Source organism: Carassius auratus, unplaced genomic scaffold, assembly GCF_003368295.1.
Source record: "Carassius auratus strain Wakin unplaced genomic scaffold, ASM336829v1 scaf_tig00010943, whole genome shotgun sequence".
Lineage (NCBI taxonomy): Eukaryota > Metazoa > Chordata > Actinopteri > Cypriniformes > Cyprinidae > Carassius > Carassius auratus.
The window spans coordinates 18,876-33,706 of record NW_020524156.1 but is presented as its reverse complement, the minus strand read 5'-3'; the positions used below and the strand labels follow the sequence as shown (position 1 = coordinate 33,706).

The 14,831-nt window shown below is 35.3% G+C and overlaps 1 protein-coding gene across 1 annotated transcript in view; it reads left to right on the top strand.

The window, feature by feature from the left end:
* LOC113072906 (guanine nucleotide exchange factor VAV3-like) overlaps window positions 1-14,831 on the top strand; it is a 59,233-nt gene that overhangs the window by 29,419 nt on the left and 14,983 nt on the right. The window contains exons 3-15 of the mRNA XM_026245800.1: window positions 3,673-3,731; window positions 3,837-3,902; window positions 4,969-5,077; window positions 5,178-5,270; window positions 6,199-6,267; window positions 6,361-6,464; window positions 6,547-6,646; window positions 7,216-7,311; window positions 10,575-10,643; window positions 11,573-11,659; window positions 12,531-12,616; window positions 12,762-12,894; window positions 14,182-14,291. Of these exons, the coding sequence (XP_026101585.1) occupies window positions 3,673-3,731; window positions 3,837-3,902; window positions 4,969-5,077; window positions 5,178-5,270; window positions 6,199-6,267; window positions 6,361-6,464; window positions 6,547-6,646; window positions 7,216-7,311; window positions 10,575-10,643; window positions 11,573-11,659; window positions 12,531-12,616; window positions 12,762-12,894; window positions 14,182-14,291 (1,181 nt within the window). The remainder of the gene's footprint in view (window positions 1-3,672; window positions 3,732-3,836; window positions 3,903-4,968; window positions 5,078-5,177; window positions 5,271-6,198; window positions 6,268-6,360; window positions 6,465-6,546; window positions 6,647-7,215; window positions 7,312-10,574; window positions 10,644-11,572; window positions 11,660-12,530; window positions 12,617-12,761; window positions 12,895-14,181; window positions 14,292-14,831) is intronic.

Here is a 14,831-nt window from a genome sequence, read left to right as displayed (position 1 = left end):
TGATACATATACATATATTTAAAGTAAAAAAGGGGAGTAGAAAACAACTTAATTTATTATTAAAAGCCATTTATAGGACTTAAAAAGTGAATACTGCTACTTACTAAATAGATTTTTGTGTAATGACCACTGAATTGTATAATTGACCATTGACCTAGTCTGCAAAAAATCTGTAGTAGATTCTTCTTGTCTCTTTCTTGCTTTCTTCTCATGTACTATGAATATTCCTCTAATAAATATTTCATGCCATTTATTGTGTAGCCGCTACACATCAGTTCATATATTCTTATTTTCATTTAATATTAAATTAATGTAATAATTAAAGACTAATAAAACATGGCTTAAGACATGAATAAATATCTAATCTGGTCTAATAATACATGAAAATGTTTTATATATTTTATATATTAGATTTTCATTGTTAAGACCCATAAATGCTAAATAGGTTTTAATATTAACATGTTTTTAAGGAACTTGTGATCTAATTTAATCTGATTAAAAATTTCTGCGAAGAATGACTGAATACATTTGCGCTCTCTCATTTCTCTGTTCTCACGAAATCTTTGTGTGCTGAATTATAAATAGGAGAAAAGCCACAATGTTTTTTAGAATATGAAACTGGACTCCAACAGACTCACTTAGCACACTTAAAGAGTCATACCGAAATCTTTTTTCTGTCACTTCAGTGAATCTGCATCTGCAAACCAACCTAAAAAAAAAAAAAAACCTTTCATTTACACTTTTTAAAGAAACAGAGCAATTGTATTTCAGAGACAACCGCTTGAATATTCGCAGAGGGAAACATTCCCACAGTTATTGTTATCCTCAGGAAACAGTCTGAGGATAACCCTGACTCACTTTTGCTGGGTTTACATGGGCTCTTTGAAGCACACACCACCTGTTAGAAACAGTTCCATCCTTTTCCTCTTCTTCGTCGTGTTATGTAAGCCCTTATGCAATTAGATCCTGGAAATAAAGGGGCTTTTCCCTCTGTGTTTTATCCATTTGTTCTATTTTGATGGTCCGTCCGCCTTAAATTCTCAATGCATCTTCTCTTTTCTAAAAGTAGCATGTCAGGCACATTTCCCTAGCACACTTCGAAAGGTTTCAATTTATGGTCAAAAAATGCTCTGTGCTATTTTTTTGCAACGACGAGAGATGGCCTGATGGTCCATTACCTCTTGAAAGTGAAAGTAACCATTGCTTAGTTTACACCAGCTCCATTTTCGGTCTTCCTGTTGTGTGCTGTTAATGAGAAACACAGTGAAAGGTTGTTATCCAGAATGAACACTTGCACCTTTGAGGTTTTCTCAGTTTGTTTTAGCTGAAGTGTACAGCTCCTCCCCTGAACAGGAGGCCAGACAAGCCATCCATCTCTTTTAACTGTATTATAATTTCCTGTGTGTCTTCTATCAGCGCTTATCTGTCTGCATCCAGTATTTGTGAAAAGCGTAACACTACATTTTCAGCGTGTTTACTGTCAGACCTGTTGGAACATACCATGATAGGCTTGAATACAAATCGCGTAATTTACTTTCTGAAGCGTAAGTGTTACAATATAGTGAGGTGCAGATATGAGGGTGGGAGGGTGGAAATCCCAGCCGAGATTTCCCAAACAGAACGTATATGACATGAACGAACAGATAGACAGACAGTTTCATATGCCGCCAACGTGCGTTTTTGGGTGAGGTGACAGGAAGAAAAACACCATTATTTTCTTACAAGCTTATATGATTTTTCTTGTAAAGCACAAAAAGAAACGTTAAACGGAATGTTTGTGCTGCTCTTGTGCATTCAATAAAACTGAATGTAGGCTGTCAATCAAAAAAAAAAAAAAAAAAAAAAAAAAAACACCATTAAAAACCATAAAAAATAGTCCACGTCGCTTAAAATCTATTGTGTAACTTCAGAAGAATTGGAAAGTAGTGTATTGGACATATGAACCACTTTTATGCCAGTTTTGTAGTACTTTTTGTCATTTTTGGAACTTGAAAGCCCCAGGTCACCATTAGATTTCATTGCAAAAGAACATTGTGAACATTGTTTAACATTTAGATGATAATCCAATATTTAGATGTACAGTTTGTTTTCTTGCTTAGACAGTTTTTTTCACCTATGGCTCCTCTGCAGTGAATGGGTGCCGTCAGGATGAGAGTCCAAACAGCTGATGAATACATCACAATAATAATCCAAAAGTAATTCACAAGACTCCATCAGTTTATGTTTTTTGTTTGTAATAAACAAATCCATCATTAAGGCAATTCAACTTTAAACCATGGCTTCTGAACTTGTGTGGATTATTGTGATGTTTTTAATCAGCCGTTTAGACTCTCATTCTGACGGCACCCATTCACTTTAGATGAATTAATAGAGAGCAAGTGATGTATAGCTACATTTTTCCAATTTATTTCTGATTTCCTTTAAACTTCTGCTTTTGTGTTCCACTGAAGAAATACAATCGTACAGGTTCAACCATTAAAACATACTGATTACAAAATTTAAAGCCTTTTTATATTTGTTTTTCTTGTGGGAAATGCACAGAAAGTGAAGGTTTTCAGGTTCAAAACGGACACATTTGTTCCTAAAAGGCCATACTGACTGGTTCCCTAACAATACAGATTGATTATAATAAGTTATTTCCCCTTAACGTGCCAGGATGGCTGCATAAAAGCTCAAATGAGTTGGATCAGATCTCTTTGAAAGACTGAATCTAGAAAGTCTCAGTCTGTGCTCTGTATTCATACTGTGATTCAGTTGCCGTGGCGTGCACACGGCAGAGTTCAGCTAAGCCAGTGTGATTGCAATTGATTTCTGAACACATCTTCCCCAGGCGCTACGAGTTCAAATGCACAAATTACCCATGTGCTCATCATAGATATGGAAATCTGAATACAGCTGAAAATTATGCATTCTAAAAAGGCACAGATTTGATGTTTTAGTGTCAGCTGGTGATTTTTGACTGTGCTATAATTGTAGCTACATATAATTGTTTGACAAGGTTTGGGTCTGTTTGCATTTGAATGCACACCTGTGAATGACCTGATCAGGAAGTGTTGATTTTAATGATATGAAGAGTTGCTTATTAGCTTGAACACTCTTGGTGATAACAGCATACAATATAAATTTCATTGATGCACAGTGACCTCTACTGGTACTAACGTTGAGGTGCTGTTTATTTTTTTTTAAACTAAAGATCATGAGTTAAAATCTTTGAATATCATGTCTTTCACCATTAACATTTACAAACAAATTTAATTTATAATACTTGATGGGTATTTTATAATGAAAATAAATAGGCCTATTCCTATTTAAATTATTGTACTGTAATTGACTGTGTTACTGATGCATCACATTTTATGTTCATGCTATATATATATATATATATACATTTTTACATGGCTTAATTCTGATTGATAATGTTGAAATTTGGTGGTCAGATAATTTTGTATAAACTGCATAATTTATTACAGTCCCAGTCGGTGAATATCTTGCAAATCTGTGGCAGTTTCATATTGTCTCATTCTTCTCATGTAATATATTTTCCGCTTTAAACAATATTTCACATCCATTTATTTAGTAAGTAGCAGTGTAGTTAACAATACTAACTGTCTTATTATAATACAATCCCTTACTTAATAAATAATCATTATCTTTCTTCTATTTTTCTCTAAGGTTATGGACACACTGTCCAAACTCTCTCATACACACATTGCACAGCAGACTGGAATAAGGTATTTGAAAAAGAAGAAATGAATAATTATACCTATTTTAAGAGCGCAGCGGATACAAAATTCATATTTTATCGCTCTCTCTGCCTCTCTCTCTTTCTATTCTAGGCCGTTTCCCACAGAAGAGAGTGTTGAGGACGAAGACATTTATAACCATCTAGAGGATCTGATAGAGTGAGTCATTTTTCTGCTTCCAGTGTTTCTCTTCCTCCTGATCGTTTAACCTTTGGCTCACTGCAGTCTCTCTGTTAGATATAGGAGCCTCAGGCTGAGGTTAACATGTCACGCACTTACATATGTGTTAAAAAATACTTTGTCTTTATAATATACTGTCTCTTTAAATGTCAGAAAGTGGCAATCTTAAGTTGAATTTAAGAACTGTAATACTTTCTTAATCTCTCGATTATGAGTGCACTACATTTCACTCCTACATATGAGATCACAGATTTGTATTTGATTAAATTCCGTTCTTATTTTCAGTTAAAAATCTATATCTAGTCACCGATAACTACTGCTTCCGAGCAATAACAGCGACGTAACAGGCCGTTGAGTAGGCCAACAAGTAGCATCAGCATAAATGTCTGTTGTCCTCATATGACAAGCTAGAGGATTTGATATTATGCTTCGCAAATATGGATGCTGCTGTCACTATGTGTTGGTTTGACCTCATCACATCTGTTTCTTAGCCACAAATAAACAAGGCCCTCTAGCAGATGTGATGGTTTGTTCATATGAAACGTGTTTGTTGAGTGCTTTTCCCTGGAGGGTGATGTGCCTGTACGATTCTATCCCTGTCAGAGAGAGACTTTTTCCTTCAAGGCCTTTTGTAATAGATTCGAACTGCAGACATGGTTAGGAAAAGAAATCAACACAGTTTGTCTCTCTGTCGTTCTCTTTTACACCCATCTGGAGAACATATCTGAGTGATTTTAAGGCCTGACTCAGCTAGAAAGTCTCTTGGCTCATGCTTGTGCTGTAGCTGAAAACCGTGCGTTTCATTTAGAAGAGGGAAACATTATCCTTTAAAAGCAGTTTCTAGAAGAAGTCTTTTTTTTTTCTCCAGCATATTGGATATGCTGAAGCATTTGAACATGTCTTGATGTCCTCTCGGGGTTTTGTGTTTCAGCGTCCATCTATTTCTTTCTGCTTACTGTAAACTAACTGTAGCCAGATAGTAATTGTATATACTAAACTAAAACCTTTGGAGAAGCTCTGAATGTCGTTGGTCTGTGTGTCTCAGTGAGAATGGTGTTGAGGATGAGGAAGATCTCTATGACTGTGTGTATGATGATGATGAGGGAGGAGAGGTGTATGAAGACCTGATGAAGGTCGAGCTGGTACAACCGCAGGTGAGTTCACTGAAAGGCTTTATCTAGCGTATATAACCGTGCTTTAGGTTGCAAGTCCTAAAACGCTCTCTGTTTCACTCTCGTGCTGCTGTAACTACAGAAACAGGTCGAGACGGACATCAGAAGCTGCTGTCTGATGGAAATCAAGCAGACTGAGGAGAAATACACAGAGACGCTGGACTCCATAGAGAAGGTGAGGCCTCTTTAGAGCTGCACAGTCAGACCTGCTGTAATATTAAAGCTTTAGTTCAGTGTATGAGATCTGCTAGATGTAATGAACACATCATTTGTAAAAAAAACCACAGTAACCACAGGTCAAATCATGGATGAATCATTCGTCAAATCAATCATACCATGTTTAGATTTAACTTACTGTGCAATATTTTACAATGATATCCATTGCTGCTGGCAATATACAATGGAAATACCATATAATACTAATTATTGTTACAGTTGCATTATCATAACATTAAAACATTAAATGACAAAAATTCTGAAAACAATTTCCAGTTTTGAAAATGCTTGAAAAACACATTTAGAAACTATAACTTAAATTATTATTATTATTATTATTATTATTATTATTATTATTATTAATGTTTATTTTAAATCTTAATATAAATATACAGTAAAATCATGGTCAATTTCCACAGTGTATCATTATTTTGTAATTTATTTATTTATTTACATATTATTATTATTAGTAGTAGCAGTAGTAGTACAATTTATGTATTAATAATAATATTATCAACATTTTATTAGTTCGATTTTTTATATTAGTATGAATATTCAACATGTTTATTGTAGTAGCTATAATAAAACCAAGGTCATTTACATAGTGGATTAAATAATCATTATATTTTACATTATATATATGTAATAAAGCTTTATTGTAGTTTATTTATTTATTTGTTATAATAATATTCATTATTAAATGTTCAAAAATCATCATTAAATGTGTTCATTTATTTGAAATCTTAGTATGAATATATTACTTTTTTATTATAGTTCCTATGATCAAAACAAGGGAAAATTTCACAAAGATTGATTATATTGCAATATGACTTTATTGTGTGCATTAGCTTATCCATAGCAACTGTTTTTATTTCCTCCACCCACAGTTCTTTATGAAGCCTCTGGGACAGTCACTGTCCAGTGTGGAGATTGAAAAAGTGTTCATCAATATACCAGTGAGTCACAAACACCTCTAACCTCTATTTTTAGCATGAATCACAGTGTCATTTATCTTTTGCCTAATATTTTGATGTTATGTATTGTACCAGGAGCTTGTGAAGGTGCACATGAGTCTTCTGAGAGAGGTCCAGGATTCAGTGATCATGCATAACGCCAGCAACCTGTTTCAGATCTTTATAAAATACAAAGAAAGGTGACTGATTTATCCTTTCAGCGATTAAAAGAATGAAGCCCTCCTTCCCCTTCTCACATGTGTCTGTTTTCCTGTGTGATAGATTAGTCCTGTATGGGAAGTACTGCAGTCAAGTAGAATTAGCCATTGCGTTTTTGGATGACATCTGTAAGAACAGAGAGGACGTCAGGCAGATGTTAGAGGTAAGACATTGTCAGACTATATTCATGAAACATCTCGGGTCACAAGTGCGTTTTCCATGAATACTGGACACTTTTTTTTAGCATCAGAGGTAGAAATATTTCTTGTGAGAAACTGGAATAATTATCTAACATAAAGTTTACGATCTAATATTTTAATAAAAGGTGTTATTTAAACAATACAGCTTATCCAATTGGCATTCAATTAATTGTAGGTTTGGATGTACTCTGCATTTTGTTATGTGATTTTGTCTCCCCTCATTGTATAAACAATGTAGCATTTCTAAAGAACATGACACAGAGCAAGTGACATTATTTTGACCCTTTGTACAGCATAAATTAATTTGTTATGACATTATTTATGAAAGGAGTTATATGTTTCACTGCTGAAACTGAAGTGGAACTATTTATTTGCTGTTAGACAGTGCCACCTGGTGGTTAAGAACGGTGCAGAACATTTGTGAACATTTATTTCAACGTTTTGCTCTCTTCATCTATTTGCAGAACAGTCATGTCACAGTCACATATGTGTTTTACTTTTATAATCTTTTTATTATTATTATTAATTTCAGCTATGTTCCAAACGAGCCAATAACGGGAAGTTTACTCTGAGAGATCTTCTGGTGGTTCCAATGCAGAGAGTTCTGAAGTATCATCTACTTCTACAGGTCTGACATCATTTTGCTGTATTCCTGCTCATAATATATATATATATATATTATAATATATATATATATATATTTATTTTTTACCTGAGCATTGATTACTGAAAAAAGCAGATTTATTTTAGAATTAGAGATACTATTTTAACTAAAAATATATACATTTATATAGTCATTTTAATTTATTATGAGTATACTTTTAAGAATTCTTTTGTTTTGTTTTCGGTTTTAATTTAGTTAAAGTTTTAGTAAAAATTACATTTTATTGTGTTTTTGTTTTCATCTATATTAGTTTTTTTGTGAAAAATATGTATGTATATGTATTTAATTATTTCTATCTATTTTATTTTTTAGATTTAGACTAACTAAATCTATTATCTCTTTAATGATATGCACTGATTAACGTGCCCTAATGTAAAAAAACTGTAAAAAAGAGGGTCAGTTCTTGATGTTGTCTTTAAATGACTGCTTTACTGCTGATATCCACTAGGGGCAGTGGAGTCCATGTTTTACTCTTCCACTGAGAAGCAGCATAATGCATGTTTGAAATCCACCAGTAGGTGGAAGTGTGATATATCCCAGATACCTCCAGTAGGGGCAGTATAATTCACAAAATGAGCGAGCAGCATGCTTTATCCAGTCCTGTATGTTTGGTCTGGCCCTATTCCACAAACATCTCACGCAGACTGGCATGAATATTTCATAGTGTGTCTCTGTCCATCACATGTTAGGTCTACTGCATGACCCAGCTATGAGGGGATTTAGAAATAAATGTGAACGAAGGTGAGAGAGAAATAGAAAAGCAGAGAGAAGGAGATGAGATGTGCATAGCGTGTGTGAACCGAAGCCACCGCGATCCTCCTGCTGTTGCAGGAACCTTTCGGCTCTCAGCGGACAGAACAGCGAAGGTGTTTTCTCTGTGTGTGTGTGTGTGTATGTGTCTACTTAGCATGCCTGCAAGGCTGTCCACAGCTCAGTTCACCTCCCTGCCCATCTGGCCAGCTGTGGGTTTAGGGAATGTGTGTGTGTGTGTGAGAGGCAGGCGCTGCAGATAGAGCGTCTGTCTGTCTGCTGCCCCTCTGGAGAGCAGGCTAGCGTGTGACAGACTGTCTTTCTCTGCTCTTTGCTCTGCTGGAGGAAGCCTTGGCCAGTGAGAGAAAGAGTAAGCCAGCTTTACATAATGAGTCATAATCAAAATTCATTAATAATCTAATATAAGGGATGCTAGTATTTATATAATGAAATGAAATTAATTAAATTAAATATTTGTAAATCTTATCTAGTCTTTGTACTAGATAAATATGTATTTATTTATTATTTATGGGGTGCAAGAAACCAATACTTTTATTAAACCTTTAGATTGCTATTTCAAATATATGCTTTTCTTTGAACTTTCTATTCTTCAGAAGTTTCTGAAAAATTAAAAATAGTTTCAACTTTGATAATAATACGACATGATTCCTGAGCACCAAACCGGCCTATTCGAATGATTTCTGAAGGATTTAGTGTTACTGTAATATTATTTATAATATATATATATTTTTATATTTTAAAATATAATTTTTTTATACTAATGTATAGGTTGAAGTTATTTTTATTAAGTCTATTTATTTTGTGCCTTAACCTTATTTCAGGCATCACGTTTTGAATATTTTTGAATAGTTCAATTTTCAACAACAGTGTTATTAATAGTAAAAGTTTTAGTTATAGGTTACAAAAATAGCCATGTATCATGTGACACTGAAGAGTGCAGTATGATAGTGTACAGTATGTCCATATTTAGAAAATTATATTTTTACTGTAACCGTACAAAGAAGGGGTTGTAAAAGTAATAATTGTAAAACTTACAGAAATAAAAAAAAATATGCCTTTAAGGAAAATGTTCTTAGCCGATAAATATCAGTTTAAAGTGGTAATATTTTTTACATCGAGTGACGAATTTTGAGCAGAATTTGTACAGTTGGTTAGTTATTAGACATTAAAATGTGCAAAGTGTCATTATTGTACAATACTGTGATGCAGGCCTGTGAAATCACATCCGGACAATATTCTCCTGGACTTCTGCAAACGTTTGGATAAGAGATTGGCTGCATTTTATTTCTGCGGTAATCTCTGTGTTCGTGTCATACCTCCTTTCTGTCTCTCTCTATCTCTCTCTCTCGCTGTGTGAGGGCAGAAGGAAGTGAGAATGAAAAATAAGGTGATGTCCGTCTTTCTGCTGATAATAATGCGCAGGTTCAGCTTGACTGACGCAGGGGATTTGGCTTGTGCTGGATGGCAATATATCTCTTAGGCCAAAAGGAAGCCATTTATCAGACCCGAGTAAAGGACATTCATAGCACCCTCCCTTATCCTACAGACTGGCCCAGATGTCTTGTTTACTTCATCCCGGAGCAGGAAGGCAATTTCAACCCCACAAATACCTTTTGCTTCTCATTTCAATTCTTGAACCTGCGATGCAGGTTGGGATATTATTTCAGCTTGGGTGTGTGTGTGTGTGTGTGTGTGCCCAAAAGAGAAAGTAAGATAGAATACATGCGATACCGTGTATGTTTTTATTTTCAGTGTATTGTAATACAGTTGCCACATAATCACCTTGTTTATTATATTATTCTTGGCTTACTCTTTGAATTCTATCAGAGCCACCTCTTGTTTTCAGAGCAGGGTTGATGAATACACATGTGAAATCAAGTAAAAATCAACACTTTATTAATGCACCGTCTTCCTCAGCTAATATTAAATATTGGAAATCCCATAAAAACAATTCCTCCTGGGTCCAATTCCTTGGTTAGTATATTTATTAATTTATTTGACTTCATTATATTTTTCTGTCAAGTGAAATTGCAATTTTATTTATAATAGGTGTGTAGGTAGAAAATATGCAAGCATGAAAAATAAAAAAATCTCAGGGCAATAATTGAGCTGTTTTTCTTTTCTAATCAAATGAAAAAAAAAATGAATTCATTGAGAAATAAATAAATAATAGAATTGAATAATAAAGTACTAATAGTTGTGTGAACTTAATTAAAACACTAGAGCATGACGTTGCATTTCCGATGACTGCTATCTAAATGTGCTCTCTATATTGTTGGTAAACAATCTGCACGGTGATGAGTAGGAGTTATGAGAGCGTGCGAGAGTGACAGATGTCCTCCGGCACGGCTTCGCTCCTGTACATCTGACTGTCTGCTGCGTTCATCATCATCTGGTGATAATAAGACACTGAGACGCGGCCCGTAGAAACTCATATCCCGCTTTCTTCCCGACAGGAACTGGTGAAACACACCCATGATGCCACAGACAAAAGTAATTTACGGCAAGCGCTGGATGCCATGAAGGTGAGTTGAGCATTTGAACGTCCTTTTCATAAGCTGTCTGTTGCAGGGACTCCTGGGTAGACGTCTTGGCCAGTGTGAGCGCATAAAATAACACATTGCGCAAGTTAAATTTAAATTAAATTAACGCATTTAGCAGACACTTTTATCCAAAGCGACTTACAGTGCATTCAGGCTATCAATTTTTACACATCATGTGTTCCCAGGGAATCGAACCCACAACCTTGCGCTTGATAAGCGCAGTCCTCTACCAATTGAGCTACAACAACACATCAAGTTCAAGTTGAAATTACAACAGTGTCAAATTTCTCTTTTAGTTTTTTTGGGGTGCGCATGCATCAACTTTTTCATAAGAAGAGCTTTCGTTGAAAATCAATGTGGCCCTCTTGACTCAGACATGATCAAGATGGTGCCGAATGCATCTTGACAGGTAACCGTTTGCTAATTGAGGCAAATCAAGCTGAGAAGATTGTGCAGATTGCACCGAGGGCTGTGATGATTTCATTTGGATAAATTAGCCACTTAGCATTGATTGGGGTATCGGGCTAACGCGGTTAACCTCCTCAAGTGCTCCCCTTTAAAGATCCTCACGGTGGGCGATCCAGCCCCCCACTCTCTGATTATTCTAGATACGTGATGATGAATGAGTCGCTAAACTCCACTCACGGGAACGGCGGGCAGAGTGTTCAGAATCAGATTTGTCAAATAAGCCTCGCTTTTCAGACGCTAAATCTTATTTGGCATTTTTAGATGGGAATGAGTCCCTTGAAAACATCACATGGGCCGAGATTGTCAATAAGGAAGCTAGAGAGGAAGTATTGTTATTTTTAGCACACAACTAGAAAGACTAGAAAGACTTTCTTGTGTGTCGTGAGGTCAAAGTCTCAGGGTGTTGAATGTTTAGTGTTGTGTTTGTGTTTCCATCTTTATAGGATCTGGCTCAGTATGTCAACGAGGTGAAGAGAGACATCGAGACTCTCCGAGACATCGACCAGTACCAGAAATCTATAGAAAACCTTGTGAGCAAAATCATGTTTTATGCCATTAATTGTTTCACTTGTCCCTTAAAAAAAAAAATACAAATAAAACAAATAATACATTAAAATAAATACATTACTAAATAAATAAAGATCTGGATTCTGCTTAATCAAGGATTGATTTTAAGAACCTTGAACACACACACATTATAAAACATTACACATATACATTATAGAATATATAAGCTTTATATTTACATATAAAAATCTAATTTTATTATTAATTATAAATGATTAATTGTTCATAAATACATTATAAAACATTATATATATATATATAAATCTAATTACATATAAAAACATACATTGAAAGTAAATGTTATAAACTACATATAGAAACTATATACTGTGCTACTGTATATACAATTTCAATTATTTTAAACATCCTATAAAACTATACAAAAAAGGACTTTGTTAAAACGTGAGTATTTAACAAAATAGCTATTTCACTGCAATCAAAACATTAAGATCATTCAAATAAATTAGTGAATCATTAACCATTTTAGTTTACTAAAATGAATTCTCTTCACAGTGCAAACTCAGCTTGTTTTGTTAAAAGAATGTGTTTCATGCTACACTTGCTAAAAAAAAATGCTACTGTACAGTATGTTCCTGGAAAAACTGAACTATTTAAAAAAAAACACCCAAGATAGTGTCAGACTACTGCACAGTGCACTGATTTGCATGCCTACTTTTAGTTAGTTTTCCCCCAACACTGCTCAAAGTAGTTAAGTTGAGACAGTATGAACCTTTGGACAGTTTTGTGGAACTTGAGTCTAACTTAAGAGCATTGACCCCTAGTAGCATACAAGCATGCCTGCATTAAATGTGCACCAATTTTTATGTTCTGCAGAATCAGTCTCTACGTATCTACGGGAGACCGAAAGGTGACAGCGAAGTGCGAGTAGCTTCAGTCGACAAACGAGCCAAACAAGACAGGTGAGATGATTAAAGTGTGGAATACTGCTCAGCCTGAAACTCCGCAGGTCTTTACTAAGGCCTAAGGGTTATGAAGGTGTCACCCTCAAGTGCTCCTCTTGTATTTTCTTCTTCTCGTTTGATCTATGCCGTTCTTCTGCTGCAGGCACATCTTTCTGTTCGACGCCGCCGTGATCGTATGCAAACGGCGAGGAGATAACTACGAGATGAAGGAGGTGATTGACCTCCACTCCTTCAAGATCACCAACAACCCAACCTCAGAGAGAGAAAACCGCAAGGTGTGCAGACAGACTCCTAATTGCCACCAAAGTTCGCTGCACCGAAGCCGAGGGCAGCAAATGTTCTGTTATGCTGTCGTGCCATAATCAGTTACTGCAGAAGAGCAGCTTTCGTTCGCACAGATGGTGTTTCCTATTAAAAACCGTCTAGCGACTGCTAACGAACGCAGCCGACACCAGACACGGCTAAATTAGAAAACATGATGTCGTTTGTTATATTACATTACGTGCTGCTGTGCCAGGATGATTATTCGTTAGATAATGCTGTAAATATTACATGTTCAAGACAGAGAGGGTGTGTGCAAGATAGAGAAATTATGCTGGTAAACACATGCAATGTTAACATCACTATTATTATTAGGGTTCCTCTAGGGTTCTTTTGTGAATGATGATGCCTCAAAATTTGTTGAGGGAAAGTGTTTTTGTTCGTCAGAGTCTTGGCTAATAATAATAATAATAATAATAATGAGTGAAATTTTTTTAAACTGCAGGTAAATGTTAATTGCGACTTTTTATCTCACAATTAAAAAAAAAATAATAATAATAATAATTCTTGCAATTGAGAGTTTGCATCTTGCAATTCAAACTTTTTTCTTCTTCTCAGAATTGCGATATAATCTCCGAATTTGGATTTGTAAACCAACATAACTAGATATAAACGTACAATTCTGACTTTTTCCCTCAGAATTGCATTATGTAAATTCGCTATTGCAAGTTACAAAGTCAGTATTGCACTGATTTAAACTTTCTTTCAGAAATAAGAAAGAAGGAGCCTAGATTTTTATGGTAGTGCATGTTAACGGCAGGCCATAAAATCAAAAATTTCCAACCAGATCCCTTACTGTTAATTAGTTTAATAATTTCAGGCAGATTGCATGTTGCCTTGCATTCTCTATGCCTTTGCTCACATTGCACACAAAAAAAATATTTTCTTTTTTTCTTTTTTATCTGACTGTCCACACTGTCATATCTCGCAAATGATGAAATCTGATCCTTTTGTTCAGTGCAGTCAATATCTCCATCAGTTGCAACATGATGTAAACGTCAACACAGTACTAACAGACGATAACAGGATGACCCTCCAAGATTTGATAATGGCATTTCGTCAGTCTTGCATAAACAACAGTGTCCCCCTCGCACCATTGTGTGGTCTGGGGCTTTGTTAGAGTGTCTTTGATATTTTGAATCAAACGACTTTAAAACGGTGTTTGTCTTTGCTTTATCCGTGCATGTGTGTGTGTTCTGCATTTATAACACGGATGTTCCTGCTTTCTCTCTTTCTTCCAGTGGTGCCACGGATTCTACCTCACACACAATCAGGGTCAGAGCGGCTTCGAGTTCTTTTTTAAAACCAAGGAGGTGAAGAAGAAATGGCTGGAGCAGTTTGGCATGGCATTGTGAGTGTTTTGTTGTCTCTGAAGGTCTACACAGGTCTGTACTGTCTTCATTTTTAGGTTTGTTATCTGTCTTGACAATAGACACAAACGCGTGATTTAGCTATGATGGTATGTCCTTGGCCCTGATTCAAGCCTAAACATAATTAGCGTTTATTTTTACTACAGAACAAACACAGTAATGAGGAAAGACCTGCTGAGCCACACATTTTTGCAGTGGTGTCCCTTATAAAACATGATGTGACCCAAAGGGTTTTCATTCCATCAGAGTGGTTGGTTCAGTTTTGCAGATAGACTAGAATAACACAAGTCTTAGTTAGTTTGTTTGTTTTAAAGAGGATATGCTCTGTGCTTTTCCAGCAGGTATTTAGGAATGTCTAAATTCCACTTATTATGTTTCTTGCACCAAAACTAAATCGTAATTTAGTGTTATATGACCATTTTTGACTCTCTCTTTGATCTTTATAGGAATAGCACACTAAATTTAGTTATGAATTATGAGTTACCTGCATGACTTTCTTCCTTCAGTAGAACACAAATAAA